General features: G+C 43.3%; 1 protein-coding gene across 1 annotated transcript; it reads left to right on the forward strand.

The window, feature by feature from the left end:
• Nucleotides 1–7,576: 7,576 nt before the first annotated feature.
• On the forward strand, nt 7,577–9,587 carry LOC309550585 (uncharacterized protein; the record flags this gene model as incomplete). The annotated part of the gene is made up of 2 exons (XM_082250930.1): nt 7,577–7,682; nt 9,169–9,587. 2 exons carry the CDS (start codon nt 7,577–7,579, stop codon nt 9,585–9,587), a joined length of 525 nt encoding a protein of 174 aa, XP_082107056.1.
• Nucleotides 9,588–21,620: the final 12,033 nt, after the last annotated feature.

Here is a 21,620-nt window from a genome sequence, read left to right on the forward strand (position 1 = left end):
CAGTTCGGGTCGACCATCGGTTCGACCCGAACATTGACTGTTCGAAATTCGGCCGAATTCCGAACTTTTTGCGGAAAAAGTTTGGAATTCGGCAACCAGAACCGACCAAAATGCAGTGGGACAGGGACTGGGCTTTAAAAGCCCGTGATTGGACCAGAAACATCAGTAAAAGCCAATTGAGGAGGCAGGAGGATGCTAGGAATGTGATTGGAGTGACTAGGGGGTCCAGAGGCCAATCAGTAGTGAATACGCCCCCCAGTATATAACATAGCCCCGCCAAATCTCTAGCACTGTAATACAGGGGCTGTGGAAGAGAGTGGAAGCAGTTCTGTTACTCCTACTGCAAAAGTGTCATTTAGCAATTATTAGTGTGAGGAAAGGGATATCTAGTGTAGTTAGGGTACTATATACCACTATAGTTAGATTCAATAATCTAGTTTCTGTAGGGAAAGTGTTAAGTGTCAGGGTGACCATAGTGTAGTTTAGGGTGAACTGACTTTGACTGCTATGCCAGGGTGACCAAACTCTTCCACGCCAGGGTGACCGCCAGAGAAAAAAGATAATTTGTCTTAGAATTGCAGTAGAGCGGGGATGTGGCTCCGCTCCTTTCACACCTGGGCGTTTTTGTTTCAGGCGTTTATTGGGCTTTTTTGTGGACGTCTTTGGAGGCAAGCATGACATCTGAACTTCTGTGTAGGGTTATATATACACACACACACACATATATGTATATATACACATACACACATATAGGTGTAAAAGTAGCGGAACCCCATCCCTGTGCTAATGAAATTATTTGCAGGGATGGGGTTCCGCTCCTATCACACCTGTATGTGTGTATTGTGTATATATACATATATATGTGTGTGTGTATATATACCCCTATACAGAAGTTCAGATGTTATGCCTGCCTCCAAAGACGCCCAAAAAATGCCCAATAAATGCCTGCAACAACACACCTGGGCGTTTTTGTTGCAGGTGTTTATTGGGCATTTTTTGGGCGTCTTTGGAGGCAGGCATGACATCTGAACTTCTGTGTAGGGTTATATATACACACACATATATGTATATATACACATACACACATATAGGTGTAAAAGTAGCGGAACCCCATCCCTGTGCTAATGAAATTATTTGCAGGGATGGGGTTCCGCTCCTATCACACCTGTATGTGTGTATGTATATATATATACATATATGTGTGTGTGTGTATATATACCCCTATACAGAAGTTCAGATGTTATGCCTACCTCCAAAGACGCCCACAAAATGCCCAAAAAACGCCTGCAACAAAAACGCCCAGGTGTGTTGTTGCAGGCGTTTATTGGGCATTTTTTGGGCATCTTTGGAGGCAGGCATAACATCTGAACTTCTGTATAGGGGTATATATACACACACACACACACATATATATATATATATATATATATATATATATATATATACACATATAGGTGTGATAGGAGCGGAACCCCATTACTGCAAATAATTTCATTAGCGCAGGGCACTAATGCAGGGGGGCAGCAAAAAAGCTGAAAAAAAAACAGCCTCCTCCCAGCTCCCGCACGAAAAGGGTCCCTGCCGACCTTTAGTATAGTGCCAGTCTTATGGGGCGAATTGGGCTAGAGGGTAGGGTCCAGGAGACAAGTCAGTCTGGCACCACCATAAAGCAGCCATACTGCTACCTGCTGGTATGAAAATACTGGCGGATGAGGACATGTGGACAGACCGCAGGCTGCCGACCACACTTAATACAACTGACCCAACAGCCGCCAATGCTAATAAGTGTGGCACTGCAGCCTAATGCTCCGCCTATCCTCCTCCACCCCCAGGTATGGCAGGCATCATGTCAAATAATATAATTTCATTTCTTTAAACATCCTTGTCCTTGAGCGAGCATATTGAATTGCAACATATACAATTAAGACTTTTAATTGTATATGATGGCAATAATATTTTGGACCTGCTTACCTCATATGTGCTATCGCAATGTGTCACTGGGTTAGTAAGATTACTCCAATCTTATCAGATATTTGGACTTGTGTTTGCTGCCACTGATTATTTCACTTATTTGTGTAATGACTTTGGACTTCCTATTCATTATACAAAAAAGTGAAATAATCCTATGATTACAATCAGTGGCAGCAAAAACAAGTCCAAACATCCTAAAAGAAAGTAATAATTTTATTAATCCAGTGACATAAGGCTGCACTGATGGCCACTGATGAGGCCACACTGATATGCTGCACTGATGGGTAGTAATGAGGCGGCACCGATGAGGCTGAACTTATGGGAACCGATGAGGCTACGCTGATGGGCACTGATAGACTGTGGTTTACAGATGACAGGCCGGGTCAAAAACAGAAAGGGGCGTGGCCTTTACAGGAAGTGGTGGGTCATATTTAACTTAGGGGGTGCACAAATTTAGTCAGGCCTAGGGCAGCACAAAACCTAAATACACCACTATATGTATGGGAAGAATAAGAGCAAATGGACTTTATTGGCAACGACCGGACAATGATGTCATAAAAATGAAATATTTTATTTAGAAATTATTAAAAACATATATATACAATATGTGTGTCACCACAAGTGTAAAACATGAAAACATATCAAAAACAAATATAAAGCACGCAATTCAAAAGGCACATATATTCTAAATTGCCGAAGCCTCTATCACCGCCTTATGGACAGAAATTACCATACTCAAGCTTGTACAAACTAGAGGTGCTAGGGTAGCCCTCAGGCTATTTCTGATATAACAAATTAGAGCTCTTGAACGAATCCGGTGAAAATAGGGAGGCTCGGTATTAGATACTGTATTCCAGTCACGGACAAACTCTACATGTTTTGCGCAGTTGGCGCTTCTTCAGGAGTTTTAATAGAGGCTGAAACAGTTCTACAAAGATATATAAAAGAGAGGAGTTTAGGATTTATACATAGCCTATTAGGAGAATATACATATATGTACATGCGTGTATACCTTCCTAAAACACATGGAAGGAAAACAAAACATACAATATCACAGCAACATTACTAATAGCATAACCCATCTAAATGAATTAGCAAAATTTATTGTTATCTTACCAATGTAGCAATATTGGTAACACAGTGTATTAAGACACTGTTCTCTATTGCGTGGATGCCGATGCCTGTGGTCATGGAGCAGACACGAGGGCGAAAATCCACATTATGTGCCAAAAACACACCCCAAAAGGGAAAGAGGGGTGTGTAAATATAGGAGGTGGGGGGATATTTAGGATGACAATCCTTAATCTAGTGAGAAAAATATAAATATAATGAGCAAAAGGAGAAAGAATATCATAAAATGGATACATGTTGATAGAAGTCTTAGTGTCCAGTCTCTTACCCGTTAAACTCAAAAGATAGAAGTGAGGTCACGAGAAGTGTAGCTGACTATTGTGGTACAGATACACGATAATAGGTGAATACCAGAAGGGTAATTCTGTATTCCCTGTAAATTAAGACAGGGGACATAGATTATTATAACAGTGGGGGTATGGAACTCTTGGGATCCAGCCCAGAGACTATTGGTAAAAATGTAGAGTAAAAATAAATAAAATAAATATTAAATAATACTAAAGTATTTTATCTCAAAGGGCCAGCTTTCATGGGATATAGGCCAGAATATGCTATACTTGAATATAGTAATTAGATTTAAAAGGGACAGATAGGGAAAAAACGGGTAGAGATATGAATAAAACAAACCTTAGTATGTATAATAAATCAAACCATCCGGAAGATATCCAAATAGCCTGTGAGGAAAAGCTTGCTGTTGGACAGGCGGCTTCTACTAATTGGTGATGCATGACATCCTATAGACCCAAATAGACACAATGTGGGGTATAAGGATGTGTTTTGAAAAAAGATTTGCAACTTCAAATAGCATCAAAGTACTAAGCCTTTATTAGCGTCATGCAGTTAAATATGCATAATATATACCTAAGTATGTGTGATAAATCAAGCCATCCGGAAGGTATACAAATAGCATGTGAGAAAAAGCTTGCTGTCGGACAGGCAGCTTCTACTAGTTAGTAGTGCACAGTCTCCTATGGACCAAATAAACATGATAGAGAGAGTATAAGAAATGGTTTTGATGAGGAAAGATTTGCAGTTCTATTTATGGCAGCGTCAGGATACTGAACAAGTATTGACGCCATACAGTTGAGGGTGCATAGTACTGACCTGTGGATATTGGTATGTGAAGAGGGTAATGCCGGCTGGAACGGCCGTGACCTCCCAAGAAAGCTCCAGACCGAAAGCTCGCTTCGGTCTGGACTAAATAGCCCCCAACTGCGAGAGTCAGCACGCCGAAATGGCGTGTGACGTCAACACAGCCCGGCATAGGGTCCGCCCCCTGCTCCGGACAGGGCTGACATAGGGATGGAATAGTCCAATCCCGTATTGCGGTGCAGTAAGGGCGGGTCCGAGAGGCGGGAACAATGTCAGCCTCTCGGAGCGCGCCGCCCACTGCCAGGAAAGCTCCGGTGACGGAAGAGGGCGGGTGACCGCCCACTCGCAGTCCCGGGCTCACCCCCACCTCGGAGCCGTGCTGGATGGATGCAGCCACGGAGGAAAGTCCTGACAACGGCAACGGGAGGGGAAGCAAAGCTCCTGCGAGGTGACGGCGCTACCAGCCGCACCTCCAGGCACTAAAAGGAACAAACACCGATCATGGCTATCTCCACAGACAAGGGCATCGGCATCATAAACCAAATGTAGCAGAAACCTAGAGTAAAAGAAAAAGGGATATTAAAACTTAATATAACCATCATGACATTTGTATTTGTTGCACAATATAGAGACAGCCCTAAAAACAAATAACGTGAATAAACAGGCAGCACAAAAGACAGGAGGGAAAGGAAGGAGACACCTAATCTAAAAAGAATAGGGTATGTGGTGATAGAAAAAGGGAGAGGGGGGGGTTTATTTAGGGGGGGGCAAGATCCAGGAGCGTGATCTGGACTTGCATTGGAGAAACAATCCCTGGTGGTTGCCCTGAATCCCAAGAGGAAAAAGAGAGGAAGGAATGGCGATATCTGGAAGGCAATAAATCATATTGGTATTGACACTCATAGTGTAGGAACTGGGAGAGGTCGCTCATCACTGATAGCCCTAAGGCTATTTACAGGAAAGGTCTATATGATAAGACTTCATTAAGACCCGGTGGTGTTGTTGCGTTTAAACGTTCTATCCAAAGAACTTCTCTTTGCAATATTCTTTTGTCCCAGTTACCCCCTCTGGGGTCTGGGGGTATGGTTTATAGCACTATGAAAGATATACAAGATGTGTCATATTTGTGGTAAAGGTCAATGTGCCGACTAATTGGGGTAATCATTTTCCCCTTTCCAGAATAGTATATATGGTCATTAACTCTTTGTTTAAGCATTCTAATGGTCTTGCCGATGTAGAAAACTCCACATCGGCACGACGCCAGATAGACCACTCCCTGTGTTGAACAATTTGCAAAAAACCTCGGAACAAACGTGTCACCATTGGGTAAAAGAAATTGCTGACCCTGCCTAATCCAGGGACAAAATTCACATTTGTTGCATCTATAAATTCCAAGTGGGTTTCGCCGGCATGTTTTTTCTGGATTATAGTGCGAAGACACTAGTTTGTCACGGATGGACCACTGCCTGTACTCCTCTGGGCACATGATGGAGTGTTATCTGGTCATCCTGGTATCACAATCACTCTTAAGACCTTGCAGCGTCATGTTTGGTGGCCTCATATGAAAAGAGATGTTACAGACTATGTAGCTGCCTGTCCAACCTGTGCTGCTAATAAAGTACCTCGCACATTGCCTGCTGTGCTATTACAACTGCTTCCTGCACCTCGCCAGCCTTGGACCCATTTAACTATGACTTCATTACAGAATTACCCAAATCTGATGGCATGACTGCTATATGGGTTATAGTAGATCACTTTTCAAAGATGTCTCATTTTGTACCACTCTCTGGATTACCTACAGCGGAAGCTCTTTCTACCCTCTTCCTTTCTAATGTTGTGAAACATCATGGTATACCTACCAATATCATCTCAGACCGCGAATCTCAGTTAATTTCCCGATTCTGGAGAGTGTTTTGTAAGAAACTGGGAGTAACGCTCTCACTCTCTACCTCACATCACCCGCAAACAGATGGTCAAACTGAACGCATGAACCAGACCCTTGAAACCTATCTTTGGCATTACATCAACTCGCTACACTCCAATTGGTCTAAGTATTTGCCCTTGGCTGAATTCGCCATTAACTCTTGTTGGCACAGTGCCCTGCATACCACGCCATTCTACGCAGCTTTGGGCTATCACTCTCAGACCTTTCCACTACTTCAGCCTTCATCTGGTGTACCAGCAGCAGATCAACGGGTGAAGAATATCTTGCTACACTGGAAAAAGATTTGCTTATTGCAACGGAAGTCAGCAGGCAGATATGAACGTTTCTCCAACAGACAACGACGCCATATACCTCCATATGTGGTGGGGGACAGAGTTTGGCTGTCTACCAAATACGTAAGACTGAAGAAACCCTCTACCAAATTGGGCCCTCGATTCATTGGTCCTTTTAGGGTAATTGCTAGAGTTGGACCAGTCTCCTATCGGTTGAAATTGCCCTCCTCGCTCCGGATACACCCTGTGTCCCATGTTTCTCTCCTTAAAAGGGCAATCTTCAATGGTTACTCCAGAACTCAACAACTACCTCCTGCTATTCTTGTTGATGGAAAACATGAGCTTGAAGTCTCTAAGATTCTGGATTCTAGAAGGCGGGGTCGTGGCCTACAATATCTGGTTCATTAGAAACGATACCCCATCACAGACCGTTCCTGGGTTCCAGCTAAAGATTTGCATGCCCCTGCTCTCATCCGAGACTTTCATGCCACCTTTTCTGCTAAGCCTCGCTAGGCCCCCAGAGGGGTCCATTGGAGAGGGGGTCCTGTCATGTACCTGGATGTCCTTGAACCGGAAGGTTCCTTGTTTCATAGCTTGCAACCTTACCTGTTGTGCCACAAGGAAGCTCTGGAGTTTTGCCAGTGATTTTTACAGCATGATGCTTGCCTTGGACTCACTAGCCCCACCTACTGTCAGCTGCGAACAATGTACAATTTAACCAGCTGTAAACAATGAACAATTTACCCAGCCTTTAAATAGCAGCACTTCCTGTTACTGAGTGCCCGTTTGTTTCGGAATATCTTCCTGGGTGTTTGTTCATACTTTGGTGTATGAACTTTTGCATGTATTCGTGACCCCTCTTCAGCCTGCCGAATCTGTACTTCACCGCCAGCCTGTTTATGACTTCTGCCTGCCTGATCTCTCTGACTTCGTTTTCGCCTGAATCCTCAGCACTCAAGCTCCACTTCGGACTTTACCTCACAGGTACCTTCAGGAACTCTTGTGAGCTATACTTTGCCCTGCAACCACAGGGACTTTCTCATTTGAATCCACCAAGGTGGGGTTCGCGATCTCTCTACTTCTCGGGGAGCCGCAATCCTTGGCCCACCGTCTCCTGGAACAAAATAATACAGTCCTTAACACAATTACATCGTTCTTCGAAGCAATGGCGCAGCTTCATGACGATCCCCAGCGATCTGTTACAGCTGAAGCAACCCTACATGCACTACAGCAAGGCTGTCGCCCTGCCGAAGACTATGTCACAGAATTCCGTAGGTGGGCCTCCGATACAGGCTGGAATTATGCAGCCTTACGGCATAAATTCCGTCTCGGCCTATCGGAGGGCCTTAAAGACGATTTTGCCAGAGTAGGTACGCCTGGTTCCCTTGACGACCTCATTGGTCTCGCTATCCAGCTTGATCGCAGGCTCAGGGAGAGGAGAGCGGAAAGAGCCGGTAGTGCCAGACCTTCCTGGATGTTGCCTCAAGTCCCGTCACCTCCGGCATTTCCTCCACCTATCACTTCCCCATCAGCCTCCGGGTGGAATCCATGCAACTGGGGCTCTTACGGTCCCCACTGACCACTGAGGAAAGATTACGAAGATGCCGGAATAACCTATGCCTCTATTTTGGGGAGGCAGGACATTACCTTAAGAACTGCCCTGTGAGGCCTAGTAAGTCTCAGTCTACTTTTTCTTCTTGCCTCGCTAACTGTTCTAGGAGAGATCAATCCACTCACCTTACTATACCTCTCTCACTACAGATTCTCGGAAGGAACATCCAAGTCCCAGTCATCATTGACTCTGGCGCTTGCAGCTGCTTTATGGACAGTGACTTTGCTCAGCATCATCAAATTCCCCTGCAAGCAAAAACCCGCCAGCTATCTATCCATCTAGCTGATGGATCCCATCTTAAGTCTGGGCCTATAACCCAAGAAACCTGTCCACTACTGGCTATATCTAATAATGGCCACCGAGAATACCTATGTTTGGACATTATCCCATCTCCTCTGTTCCCTGTCATTCTGAGCATTCCATGGTTACAAGCACACAACCCTCAGATAAACTGGAAATCAGGAGAAGTGGTATTCCCATCTACCTATTGCCAACAAAACTGCTTCCAGCCCAGTCCTGTGAAACCTGCACCCCTTCTGGGTCTACAACCTGATCTCTCTGCATTCATGAGTTCTTGGAAGTCTTCGATAAAAAGAAAGTAGACATCCTGCCACCCCACCGTCCTTATGACTGCACAATTGAACTTTTACCAGGTGCTGAGATACCATTTGGGCGTATCTTCCCTTTTTCTGACCTAGAACTTGAAGCACTATGCCTCTACATTGATGAAAATTCAAAAAAAGGCTTCATCCGGCCCTCTACATCCCCTGCAGGGGCTGGTATCTTCTTTGTTGAAAAGAAAGATCATTCTCTACGCCCCTGTGTCGATTATCGGGATTTAAACAAGATCACTGTCAAAAACAGATATCCTTTGCCCGTAGTTCCTGAACTTTTTCAATGTTTCAGGGCAGCCATAGTATTCACGATACTTGACCTACGAGGAGCATACAATCTAGTACGGATCCACGAGGGCGAAGAATGGAAGACCGCCTTTCCCACAAGATTTGGTCATTTTGAGTACCTTGTCTTGTTCTTTGGATTGTGCAATGCTCCAGCCACCTTTCAGCATTTTGTGAATAATATTTTCAGAGACTTTCTTGATCTGTTTATGATTGTTTACCTTGACAACATTCTTATATTTTCAGGATCCATCGAAATGCACCGTGAACATGTCAAAAAGGTCCTCGGCCGTCTAAAAGACCATGGATTGTACGCGAAGGCTGAGAAATGTGAGTTTGAAAGGGAAACAATCCAATTCTTGGGACTTGTCATTTCTACCTCTGGGGTCTCCATGGATCCCCAGAAAGTTAAATCAATCCTCGAATGCCCCACTCCCACAGACATGAAGAGCACGCAAAGGTTCTTTGGATTTGCCAACCTCTACCGCAAGTTTATTAAGAATTTCTCTGCCCTTATCCTTCCAGTCACCCAGCTAACGAGGCAAAGTACTCGTTTTCGATGGACACCGGCAGCACAAGCTGCGTTTGACCAGTTGAAAACCCTATTCACCACAGCACCTATCCCACGACACCCAAATTCTGCAATACCCTATGTTCTTGGATGAAGTGGATGCCTCAGAAAATGCCGTAGGTGCCATCCTGTCACAACGTTTAGGCACAAAGTCCCTTCTTCATCCTGTTGCCTTCTTTTCCAGGAAACTCAGCTCGGCAGAAAAGAACTATGACGTGGGGGACCGGGAACTGCTGGCTATAAAGACGGCCTTAGAGGAATGGCGCTACCTGTTAGAAGGGGCATCTCATCCTATCCTGATCTTTACTGATCATAAAAATTTGGAGTATCTCAGAACTGCCAAAAGACTAAAACCACGTCAAGCCAGATGGGCACTGTTCTTTTCCCGCTTTACCTTTCACACCACCTACAGACCAGGTTCCAAGAATGGCAACCCTGATGCGCTATCCCGCATGTACCCAGAGGATGGAGAATGTTGCCAAGTAGACACAATCCTGCCGGCCCAAAGCTTTCTACTTCCGCAAACAGATTTGATTACTCAGCTGAAGCAGGCATCCATAAGGGATGTTCTACCATCAGGTATGTGCCTTCAAGAACAAGAGGGACTGTTTTTTTTTTTAAACAAAAAGTGTTTGTACCCCCGAGTCTACGATCCAAAATCCTCGGCCTGTGTCATGATCACCCCTTGGCAGGGCACTTTGGGATATCCAAGACGATGAATCTTGTACAACGTTCCTTTTGGTGGCCTGGTCTGAGGTCCGACTGCCGGGACTATGTCAGAACCTGTGGAATCTGCATCCGGAACAAGAACGACAAGACCAAAGCTTGGGGTCTACTAAGGCCCTTGCCCATTCCCAAGAGGCCTTGGGAGATGATTAACATGGATTTTATTGTCGAGCTCCCTTCTTCTGAAGGATTCCCTGCCATCTTTGTGGTTGTCGACAGATTAACTAAGATGGCCCATTTCATCCCTATGTCGGGAACCCCCTCAGCAATAGAAACTGCCGTACCTTCACCAGAGAAGTGGTTCGGCTCCACGGGGTACCTAGCAGCATCACCTCAGATCGGGGGGTACAATTTACCTCCAGATTCAGGAGGGACCTCTGCAGAATATTGAAAATCGAAACCTGCTTTTCCTCAGCCTATCATCCACAAACAAATGGCCAAACGGAACGAACAATAAAAAAAATGTTGACAGAAAGAGAAGAGGAGACCTAAACCTCAAAACAAGGAGACAAGGTTTGGCTATCCACCACTAATCTAAAGCTGTCATGCCCATCCAAGAAACTAGGGCCTAGATATATTGGTCCATTCTCTATAAAGAGATAAATCAATCCAGTAGCCTATGAACTTTTACTTCCGGAAACATACACAATTCACCCTGTCTTTCATACATCCCTGCTAAAGCCTACAAGATTAAACCCATTTCCTGACCGTGAGTCGCCTGCTCAGAGACCATCAATGTTGTAACAGTGCCTGGATTGTCTTCTGTGTGGTGAATGTGTCACCAGGGTGAACTGGAAGGTAAACAGCAGGTGTTGGCAGGCCAGCAGATTCCAGGCTGGTGGCAGTAGGCAGCAGGGATCAGGCAGGTGTATGCGGAGCAGAAGATGCACAGAATGCGTGGTCAGACAAACTGGGTTGGTAACAGACGATCAGATGCAGGCATAGACGGCAGGCAAATAATAGTTAGGGTACAGGCAGAGATCAGCTGTGTGAGTTCAGGCAGATGAGCGAGGGACAAGAAATAAAGTCCAAATACAGGCCAGGGTCAAGGTGGGAGAGATTCAATGGAGTCAGAGGCAAGCTGAGTCAAACACAGGAATAACAGGATCAAGTTTCAGGAACACAGGTACAGCTGCAGATCAGACAGCAGAGCATTAGTGCAACTGCTGCACTTATACAGTATATGGCACTTGGCGCCAATGTTTATCGGCGTGCGTGCGTGCTCATTGGCGTGTACACAAATATTTATGCGCATGAGCACATTCCTGTGCCTTGCATGTATAGCACTTGCGGGATCGTGCCTGCACATGCGCATTTGGGTCTGCCCTTGAGCATTGGTAGCTCTTTGGCCAGCACGTCCCTCAGTGTCCTACGTCCCTTCTTGAATGCAGGGAGAAGCATTGTTTATTTTGTCCTGTAGTAAGTGATCAATAGAAAATTAGAGGCAACATTTATTTTGGGATGCCTAAAAATGCATTTATTAAAAAAAATATTAAATAATGCTGGCAAGGCTTACATTGATGACTAGCAAAATAATAAAAAAAAATGTGTAGAGGTTGTCTTAAATCTCTTAACTGAATTACTGGATAAGAAGCCCAATAAAATACATAAACTGTGCTGGCAGTGCAAAAGAGTGTGTCATATATCAGAATAAAGAAATTGTGAAGTTCACTTACAGTATGTAACAAAAGTGAGTACACCCCTCACATTTTTGTAAATATTTTATTATATCTTTTTATGTGACAACACTGAAGAAATTACACTTTGCTACAATGTAAAGTAGTGTGTTTAGAGCTTGTATAACAGTGTAAATGTGTTGTCCCCTCAAAATAACTCAACACACAGCCATTAATGTCTAAACTGCTGGCAACAAAAATGAGTACACCTCTAAATAAAAATGTTCAAATTGGGCCCAAAGTGTAAATATGTTTGTGGCCACCATTATTTTCCAGCATTGCCTTAAACCTCTTGGGCATGGACTTCACCAGAGCTTCACAGGTTGCCACTGGAGTCTTCCACTCCTCCATGATGACATCACAGAGCTGGTGGATGTTAGAGACCTTGCGCTCCTCCACCTTCCGTTTGAGGATGCTCCTCAGATGCTCAATAGGGCTTAGGTCTGGAGACATGCTTGGCCAGTCCATCACCTTTACCCCCAGCTTCTTTAGCAAGGCAGTGGTCATCTTGGAGGCTTGTTTGGGGTCATTATCATGTTGGAATACTGCCCTGCGGCCCAGTCGCCGAAAGGAGGGGATCATGCTCTGCTTCAATATGTCACAGTACATGTTGACATTTATGGTTCCCTCAATGAACTGTAGCTTCCCAGTCCTGGCAGCACTAACGCAGCCCCAAACAATGACACACCCACCACCATGCTTGACTGTAGGCAAGACACACTTGTCTTTTTATTTCTCACCTGGTTGCCTCCACACACGCTTGACACCATGTGAACCAAATAATTTTATCTTGCACAGGGCATGGTTCCAGTAATCCATGTCCTTAGTCTGCTTGTCTTCAGCAAACTGTTTGCAGGCTTTCTTGTACATCATCTTTAGAAGAGCCTTCCTTCTGGGACAACAGCCATGCATACCAATCTGACCCCCCACCCCTTCAACCTCTGCAGCAATGCTGGCAGCACTCATACGCCTATTTCCCAATGACAACCTCTGGATATGACGCTGAGCACGTGCACATAAGTCCTTTGGTCGACCATGGTGAGGCCTGTTTTGAGTGGAACCTGTCCTGTAAACCGCTGTATGGTCTTGGTCACCATGCTGCAGCTCAGTTTCAGGGTCTTGGCAATCTTCTTATAGCCTAGGCCATCTTTATGTAGAGCAACAATTCTTTTTTTAAGATCCTCAGAGAGTTCTTTGCCATGAGTTGCCGTGTTGAACTTCCAATGACCAGTATGAGAGAGTGAGAGCGATAACACCAACTTTAATACACCTGCTCCGCATTCACACCTGAGACCTTGTAACACGAATGAGTCACATGACACCGGGGAGGGAAAATGGCTAATTGGGCACAATTTGGACATTTTCACTAAGGGGTGTACTCACTTTTGTTGCCAGTGGTTTAGACATTAATAGCTGTGTGTTGAGTTATTTTGAGGGGACAGCAAATTTACACTGTTATACAAGGTGTACACTCACTACTTTACATTGTAGCGAAAGTGTCATTTCTTCAATGTTGTCACGTAAAAAGATATAATAAAATATTTACAAAAATGTGAGGGGTGTACTCACTTTTGTGAGATTCTGTATATGGAATGCGATGTCAAAAACTTCTTGATGGTCCAAATAGAGGGCTAGCTAAAACCTCCAATGGCAGGGGTCATAACTTTAGGAAGAACCAGATACCCAGAAGCAGTGTTCTGCTCTCAGTGAAATGCCCATATGCAGCATCTGTGTCTATTGCTAAGAACAGATTACAGGGGAGCCTATCTCTGCTGTCAGAATAAGTGCAGTCTCTTGATGTGGTTTCTGCAGGTAGTAAAGAAAGAGGAGTTCTCATAGCAATACAGTGCCCATATGGGCAGTGTGTCTCTCTCACTTTGATAGCAGGTTAAAATGGGTTACAGAGTTGCACTCTAATATTGCTTTCTAGTTCTGTTCAAAATACAGCCTAATCAAAATGTTTAACCGGTGCGGTCTTTCTTTTTAAACAGTTGATTTGGCCACATCTAATGTTTTTGCTATCTCTCTGATGGTTTTTTTTTGTTTTTTCAGCCTAATGATGGCTTGCTTCACTGATAGTGACAGCTCTTTGAATCTCATATTAAGAGTTGACAGCAACAGATTCCAAATGCAAATAGCTCACTTGAAATGAACTCTGGACCTTTATTCTGCTCCTTGTAAATGGGACAATGAGGGAATAACATACACCTGGCCATGGAACAGCTGAGCAGCCAATTGTCCCATAACTTTCGGTCCCTTAAAAACTGGGAGGCACATATACAAACTGTTGTAAATACCCTCAAATGAAAGCTGAAAGTCTGCAGTTAAAGCACATCTTGTTTGTTTCATTTCAAATTCAAAAATATTTGAATTTTGTCGATGTCCCAATATTTATGGACCTGACTGTAAGTGCTCCTGTGCCTGTGTTAGGCACCTTGCACACGATACTCCTATTAGAGCATCTACGTTTTCTGGCGCAATTGTAATGCGCGCATTTTCGCGCTTACGCGATTGCGCGAATTCGCGTAAATGCGCGCAATTGCGCATAAATTTATTCTAGCGTTCTGGATATTCAATTGACATTTTAGGGTCATTTGCGCGCATTCGCGCGTATTTGCGCGTTTTTGCGCACATCAGGCGTAAATTACTGACCAAAAATGCAGATTTTTCTATTTTGTTCTTACTGACGAATAAGCGGCGCTCAATTACGCGGCTGTGTGCATAGGCACATAAGAATGAATGGGCTCTATTTTAGCACAGAAAAAAAAATGCTGTACTGAGCATTTTTAAGCTGCAGTGTGCAAGAGGCCTTATAGAAAAAATATGCAGATTGGTACCTAAATCCGACTCAGCGGTCAGCTGACTCCTCAGATCTCTCCTCTGCCCGGCTGACAGCTCCAGTGGGCGGGCCAGAGGGAACAGGATCTTTTTTTTTTTTTTTTGGGGGTAACATACGCTTTAAGTAAATATGTAATATGCATTTTCCCCATCAGTGTTTAACCACTTCTGGACTGGAAGGATTTCCCCCCTAATAACCAGGCCATTTATTGCGATTCATCACTGCCATAACTTTACTGACAAATGCGCGGTCGTGTGACGCTGTACCCAAATAAAATTGATGCCCCTTTTTTCTCACAAATGGTGGTATTTGATCACCTCTGCAATTTTTATTTTTTTAGCTATAAACAAAGAAGAGCGACAATTCTGAAAAAAAAAAAAAACAATATTTTTTACTTTCTGCTATAAAACATTCCCAATAAAAAAAAAATTGAAAATCAAAATTTTTCATAATTTTAGGGCAATATGTATTCTACTACATATTTTTGGTAAAAAAAAATTGAAACAAATGTATATTGATTGGTTTGCGCAAAAGTTATCATGTCTACAAACTAGGGGGAAGATTTATGTCATTTTTATTTATTTATTTATTTTTTACTAGTAATGGATGGCGATCAGTGGTTTTTAGCGGGACTGCGACATTGTGGCGGACAGATCGGACACCTAACTGACATTTTTTAAACTTTTGGGGGTACCAGTGACATTACTACAGTAATCAGTGCTAAAAATATGCACTGTTACTGTACTGACACTGGCAGGGGAGGGGTTAACACCAGGGGCAAACAAAGGGTTAAATGTGTCCCTAGGGGGTGCTTTATAACTGTGTGGTGGGTGGGCTTGCTGAATGATAAATAGAAGGAACACAGGTTCCATGTGTTCATTACTGAAAGAACAGCGGTCTGCTGTGTTTACAACGGTAGACCGACGTTCTGTCTCCATGGGGAGCGATCACGGGTGCCCCGGCAGCAATTGCGCCCACTGGACCCACTGATTGGGTCCCCCTGCAGCCAATCAGCACGTGTGCGCATCTCCGGTGGCCCGTGCGCGCCCCCACTAGGGGTTCCGCGAAACGATGTACAGCTACGTCATTTCCCGAGACAGAGCCAACTTGCCCCAGTATATGTACTGCTGGTGGTCGGCAAGTGATTATATGATGTTCTTGTGTTTACTAAAGTATTTTGGGGACTTTTTTCAGTGAAATAAATATACTCTAAATTTAAAAAAATAGCTGGTGTGGGTTCTGTTCAAAATACATTCTAGCAAATGTGTTTAGTAGACTATAGTCACTACAAAATTTTGTGGGCTTTTTTAGGGAAATAAGTAAACTCTAATGTTGTTTTCTTGCTACACTATATTGGGGACTTTTTTCAAGTGAAATAAATATACTCCTAATGTCCTAATTAAACATTTAATGTGTGGGTCCTGTTTAAAATGTGGCCTAGAAAAAGTATTTTATTACTGTGCACGTAATCTCTATAATTTTTTTGGTATTTTTTGTCAGCTTCATAAATACACTCTAAACTTGATATCCAAAGTGAATCTGTTGCTCCCTAAGGGCTCTTTCACACGGTCCGCCTCCATGGGCGGATCCATGCTGCTCAGCGGGGATCGATCCGCGATCCCCGCTGAGCCGGCGGATGACAGCTCCGTCTCCGCTTGCAGTGCGGAGAGGGAGGTGTCACAGCCCCCGCTGCTCTCTATGGGGAATCGGATGAGAGCGGACTGCCTGTCCGCTCTCATCCGATCCCATCCGGTCCCATCCCCAGGACGGATGGAAAATAGGGTTTCCATCCGTCCGGATTTCATGGACAGGATTGGATGCGGATGGCAGCAGGTGTCAGCGGACATGTCACCGCTGACATCCGCTGCTCCATAGGGCTGAATAAGGCATCCAATCAGATCCGCCTAAAAAACTGACAGGCGGATCTGATCGGACCACCCGTGTGAAAGAGCCCTAAGGCTGGAAACGATCCAATATAGCGTAAATCCTACCATCTGATTCCATTATTTAACACTGATAGTAAAAGTGTTGGCGTGAAGGTTGCAGTGGGTGATTACCATGCCAATAGGATTCGATCAACCTGGCTTAATGCCGGGTAGGTGTGCAAACATCAATATTATTTGTAATTTAAATATAATTTAAAATTTAGTTGGGTCTGATCCATTACCAATTTTGCACTGGCCATTGAGCCATTGGCTAAAAAATTGAGGGAGGATGCTAGAGTGCAGGGCCTATACATTGGTAATTTGGAAGAATGTCTATCATTGTATGCGGATGATATGCTGCCTTCTCTCCTATTAAAGAGTTTGGAGATTACTTTGGATTTAGAATAAATTCTACACTATTTCCCATTAATAGACACTTCAATCTGGAAGTGTCCCCTGTCATGCCCTATCTCAGTTTCTAACAAATTCAAATAGCTAGGTATAACTTTACAACTCCCTATAACTTTGTTTACAAGTTATAATTTCTGGCCAGTTAACTGAGCTTTTAGGTAGAAGTGACAGAAATGGAAAGACCTTCCATTGGCCTTTTTGGGGACGATAAAGCTCTCTAATGAAATCTTTCTTATGGAGAGCCTCTGTGCCTTAACAATTACCTATAAGTAGAGGAAGTTTAGGGTTACCTGGTCTCCGTATGTACTATTTTGCATCTCAGTTAATATATTTACTGTACATTAGAGAATGTTTCCTCAACTGAATAATATGTCAATAGCTTTATAGGCTGCTGTGTCTATATGGTACGAAGCTTATTTAAATTTCCTCTACAGAGGTGAAAATCCCACTGACTGGTGTGGGTTCTGTTTAAAATACGGCCTAGTCAAAGTGTTTTAATACTGTGCATGTAGTCACTACTATATTGGAAAGATCAGTTTGTAAATGGATAAAAAATTGTCTAAAAGATAGAATTCAGAGAGTAGTGGTTAATGATTCTTACTCTGAATGGTCTAAGGTTATCAGTGGTGTACCCCAAGGTTCAGTGTTGGGACCTTTACTTTTTAATATCTTTATAAATGATATAGGGTCTAGGATTAAAAGTACAAAGATGACACCAATCTTTGCAGTGGAATAACTTCCTTACAGGATGTCTCTAACTTACAAGCCAACCTCAATGCACAGTTTCATTGGGCAGCTATTTGGCAAATGAGGTTTAATGTTGATAAATGTAAAGTTATGCACTTGGGGGGCGAAGAATATGCATGCATCATACATACTAGGGGGAGAAGAACTGAGGGAATCCATAGCGGAGAAGGATCTGGGTGTTCTGGTAGATCATAGGCTTAATAATAGCATGCAATGCCAAGCGGTTTCCGAAGCAAGCAAAGTCCTTTCTTGTATTAACAGAGGCATGGACTCCAGAGAGAGCGATATCATTTTTCCCCTGTACAAATCATTAGTAAGACCTCATCTGGAATCTGCAGTTCAGCTTTGGGCGCCAGTTCTCGAAAAGGATATCAGGGAACTGGGGAAAGTGCAGAATAGGGCAACCAAACTGATAAGAGGCATGGAGTAGCTCAGCTATGAGAAAAGATTAGAGGAACTGATTTTTTTCTCTTTTGAGAAGATGAGATTAAGGGGAGATATGATCAACATGTATAAATACATAAGGGGTCCATATAGTGAACTTGGTGTTGAGTTATTCACTTTAAGGTCACCACAAAGTACTAGGGGGCACTCTTAATGTCTAGAGTTAAAGATTTTGTCTCCAAATACAGAAAGGTTTCTTCACAGTAAGAGCTGTGAAAATGTGGAATAGACTCCCTCGAGAGATGGTTATGGCCAGCTAACTAGATCGCTATAAAAAAGGCCTGGATTCTTTTCTAGGTGTACATAATATAAGTGGGTACCAATATTTATAGGTAAAGTTGATCCAGGGAATATCCGATTTCCTCTCTGGGAATCAGGAAGGAATTTTTTCCCCTGCTGTAGCAAATTGGGTCATGCTTTGCTGTGTTTTTTTTACCTTCCTCTGGATCATCTGCAGGTATAGGATTATATACAGTATATGGGATTGTATGATTGTGTTTTCTTTACTGTTTTTTGTTTTTTAGTGGTTGAGCCAAATGGACTTGTGTCTTTTTTTAACCTCACTAACTACAGTATATATGTAACTATATATTTTTGGGGCTTTTTCAGTGAAATAAATATACTCCAATGTTGAGTTCTTGATTTAAAAATGGCAGGTGTGGGTCCTGTTCAAAATGTACCTTGTCAATGTGTTTTAACACTGTGCCAATAGCCACTACAATATTTTGCAGGTCTTTTTCAAGAAGTAAACTCTATTGTGGTTTTCTTGTTTTAAAATGACTGGTGTAGGTTGTGTTCAAGATGTTGCCTGGTCAGTATTTTAATAATATGCACATAGTCATTACACATTTTTTTAATTGGGTGGGGGGGGGGGTGGTTCAACAAAATAAATGCATATATTGTTGATTAGATTGATTAATTAAAAATGGATGCCTAAAAATAAATAAAGTTAAATGTTGGTTGACTAGTTTCTGTCCTGTTCAAAATTGAGCCTAGTAATGGTGTGTTTAAAGTGTTTAAAGCGGAACTCCAACCAAAAGGACTCGTTCCCCGCTCCTCCTGCACAATTAGAACTTTTGAGGAGCGGGGGGGAGCAGGTACCCGATTTGACAGGTACTTGCTCCCACTTTCGTTCCCTCCCCACTGCAGTCTTCTGGGACACTGACAGGTCTGTGTCATCCACCAAAACAGGATGCGCCACAAGTGCCCATAGTGAAGATGTCGGTGCCGCCGAGGGAGGACAGAGGAAGAAGACGGCTGGACCCTGGGACAGGTGAGTTGCTTTTTTTTTAAAGTCAACAGCTATACTTTTTGTAGCTGCTGACTTTTATATTTTCTCTAGGTGCCTGGAGTACCTCTTTAAATACTGTGCATGTAGTCACTAGGCTAGTTTAGGATGAGACCACTGCCTTTATGCCAGTCTACTCCTTTTAACACCCCGGGAATCTTCTATTATCTTGCATAACTTTAGCAGTATGCAGTGGCTTGATCAAAATAAGACTTGACTTCCTGTAACTCTGTCTCTTTATCTCTTGTGGCTTCTTTGAAGCAATTAGCGCAATTAGGAAGTGTCTGAGCACTGAAAGCCCAACAGCCTCCATTTCCTGTATTACTAGCAATGGGAATCTTTAGCGATGAGAGAGTCCAAGTGCTTCTGATGCAGAGAATGGAAGCTGTCATATCTCCATGATGAGGATGTCATTTAGAAGCAGATGAATGATGATGATTTGAACCTATGAGTGATGAGTGACCATCATTTTTAGTACACTTTTTGGGGGGCTCATAATCCCATATTCCCTCTTTTATAACCTTGTTAGAGTAGTTCTATGGTATCAAAGCTAACCTGTGGCTAGCTGTCATGAGGCATGCCAGGAAATTATGTTTACATAGAACAATTGCTCAAGCTCAGATTAACACACACATCTGAATAAGAGGTATGACTCTTTCCCTCTTTCTGTTCTGTTTAGATGGGTCATATAACAATGCCATGGGGTGCTATGGGTGCACCCTGGGTAAATGTTTATTTGTAAACTGAAGATTTTTTGGAAATAGTTAAAAAAAAACATAAATCATTTTAAATGTATACAATTTTAAAATTGGACTGACATCAAACCATTTCTCGTTCATTCACACTACATATGTTTTCCAACATGTAACTGAGTTAAAGTAAAAGTATATGCATACCCAAAACATTTTTTTTTTATTTGGATAGTGTATTCAGGGATTTAAACCCTGTCAGTCTATTATTTGCGGTCTGTGTCCTATTCAGGGCATTTCCTTTTAGTTCCTCTGTCAGGACTTGGACTTGAGCCTGGGACCTCTGCTGTGTCTGGCAATGTCTCTGCTTGCTGAGCCACCTGGAATGCTGGACAGTTTCCTGAAAAATTCCTTGAATGATCCTTTCATTAATCTTATTTGCCTTGAACTTTGAACTCTTTGTTCCTCCCATGAACTTCCTGATTTAAGCCATGTCTTTTTACTTTCTGGTTGCCAGAATATTGTGCCCTCTCCTGCTAATATATCACTTTTGTCTCTTCAGCTGCTGTCCGTATCTTCGCTACCATTCGTTACAGACCTTTGGCTTGCTCCTCAACTACGCTTCTGCTTAATCCCAACCTGCTATATCTGCTACTGGACCCGTGCTTACTCACCTCCTGGTAGGGCCATCCCAACCTGCTATATCTGCTACTGGACCTGGGCTTGCTCACCTCCTGGTAGTGCAATCCTGAGGACCGCAACCTGCTGCTAACATACAGCAAAATTCATCTCCACCATCAGGTGCTCTGGCTAACACTGGTTAGTACTGAGATTCTGCACCTCAGGTGAGCCTGCGTCATCTGCCAGGGCGACTGACCTGCCTGTGTTCCTATCCTGCTGGTTCCTGTGTAAGCTTCCACTGCTATAGCAACTGGTCTTCGAGCCTGACCCCTGATCATGACAGCATATTCTGGCCCAAACATGGAGGTCACTACAGCAAGTGTTGTTACTCCTCTTAGGCAGCAAATTGCTGAACTGCAAGAATTTGGTGTTACCTATTAAGAAAAAGTTGCTAAACTAGAAAGTATAGTGGAAAGGCAACGGGAGGAGATTCATACTCTGCAGAGACAAATACTGGACCGAGGTGTTACTAACACACATATGCCTCAGCCTCTACCATTTAAGCTTAATGGAGACCACCATCATTACAGAGATTTCCTAAATCAGTGTAGTTTATATTTCCAAATGCACCCGCTGCCTTTCTTTCTAAAAAAAGGAACGTAACTTTTATTCTCTAACTTCTGACTGGAGAAGCTCTAGCTTGGGCCTCCCCATATATAAAACAAGACCTTGCTACGCTGAATAATCGTCAGACCTTTTTG

This window comes from Pelophylax lessonae, assembly GCF_965119305.1.
Source record: "Pelophylax lessonae genome assembly, chromosome: 3".
Lineage (NCBI taxonomy): Eukaryota > Metazoa > Chordata > Amphibia > Anura > Ranidae > Pelophylax > Pelophylax lessonae.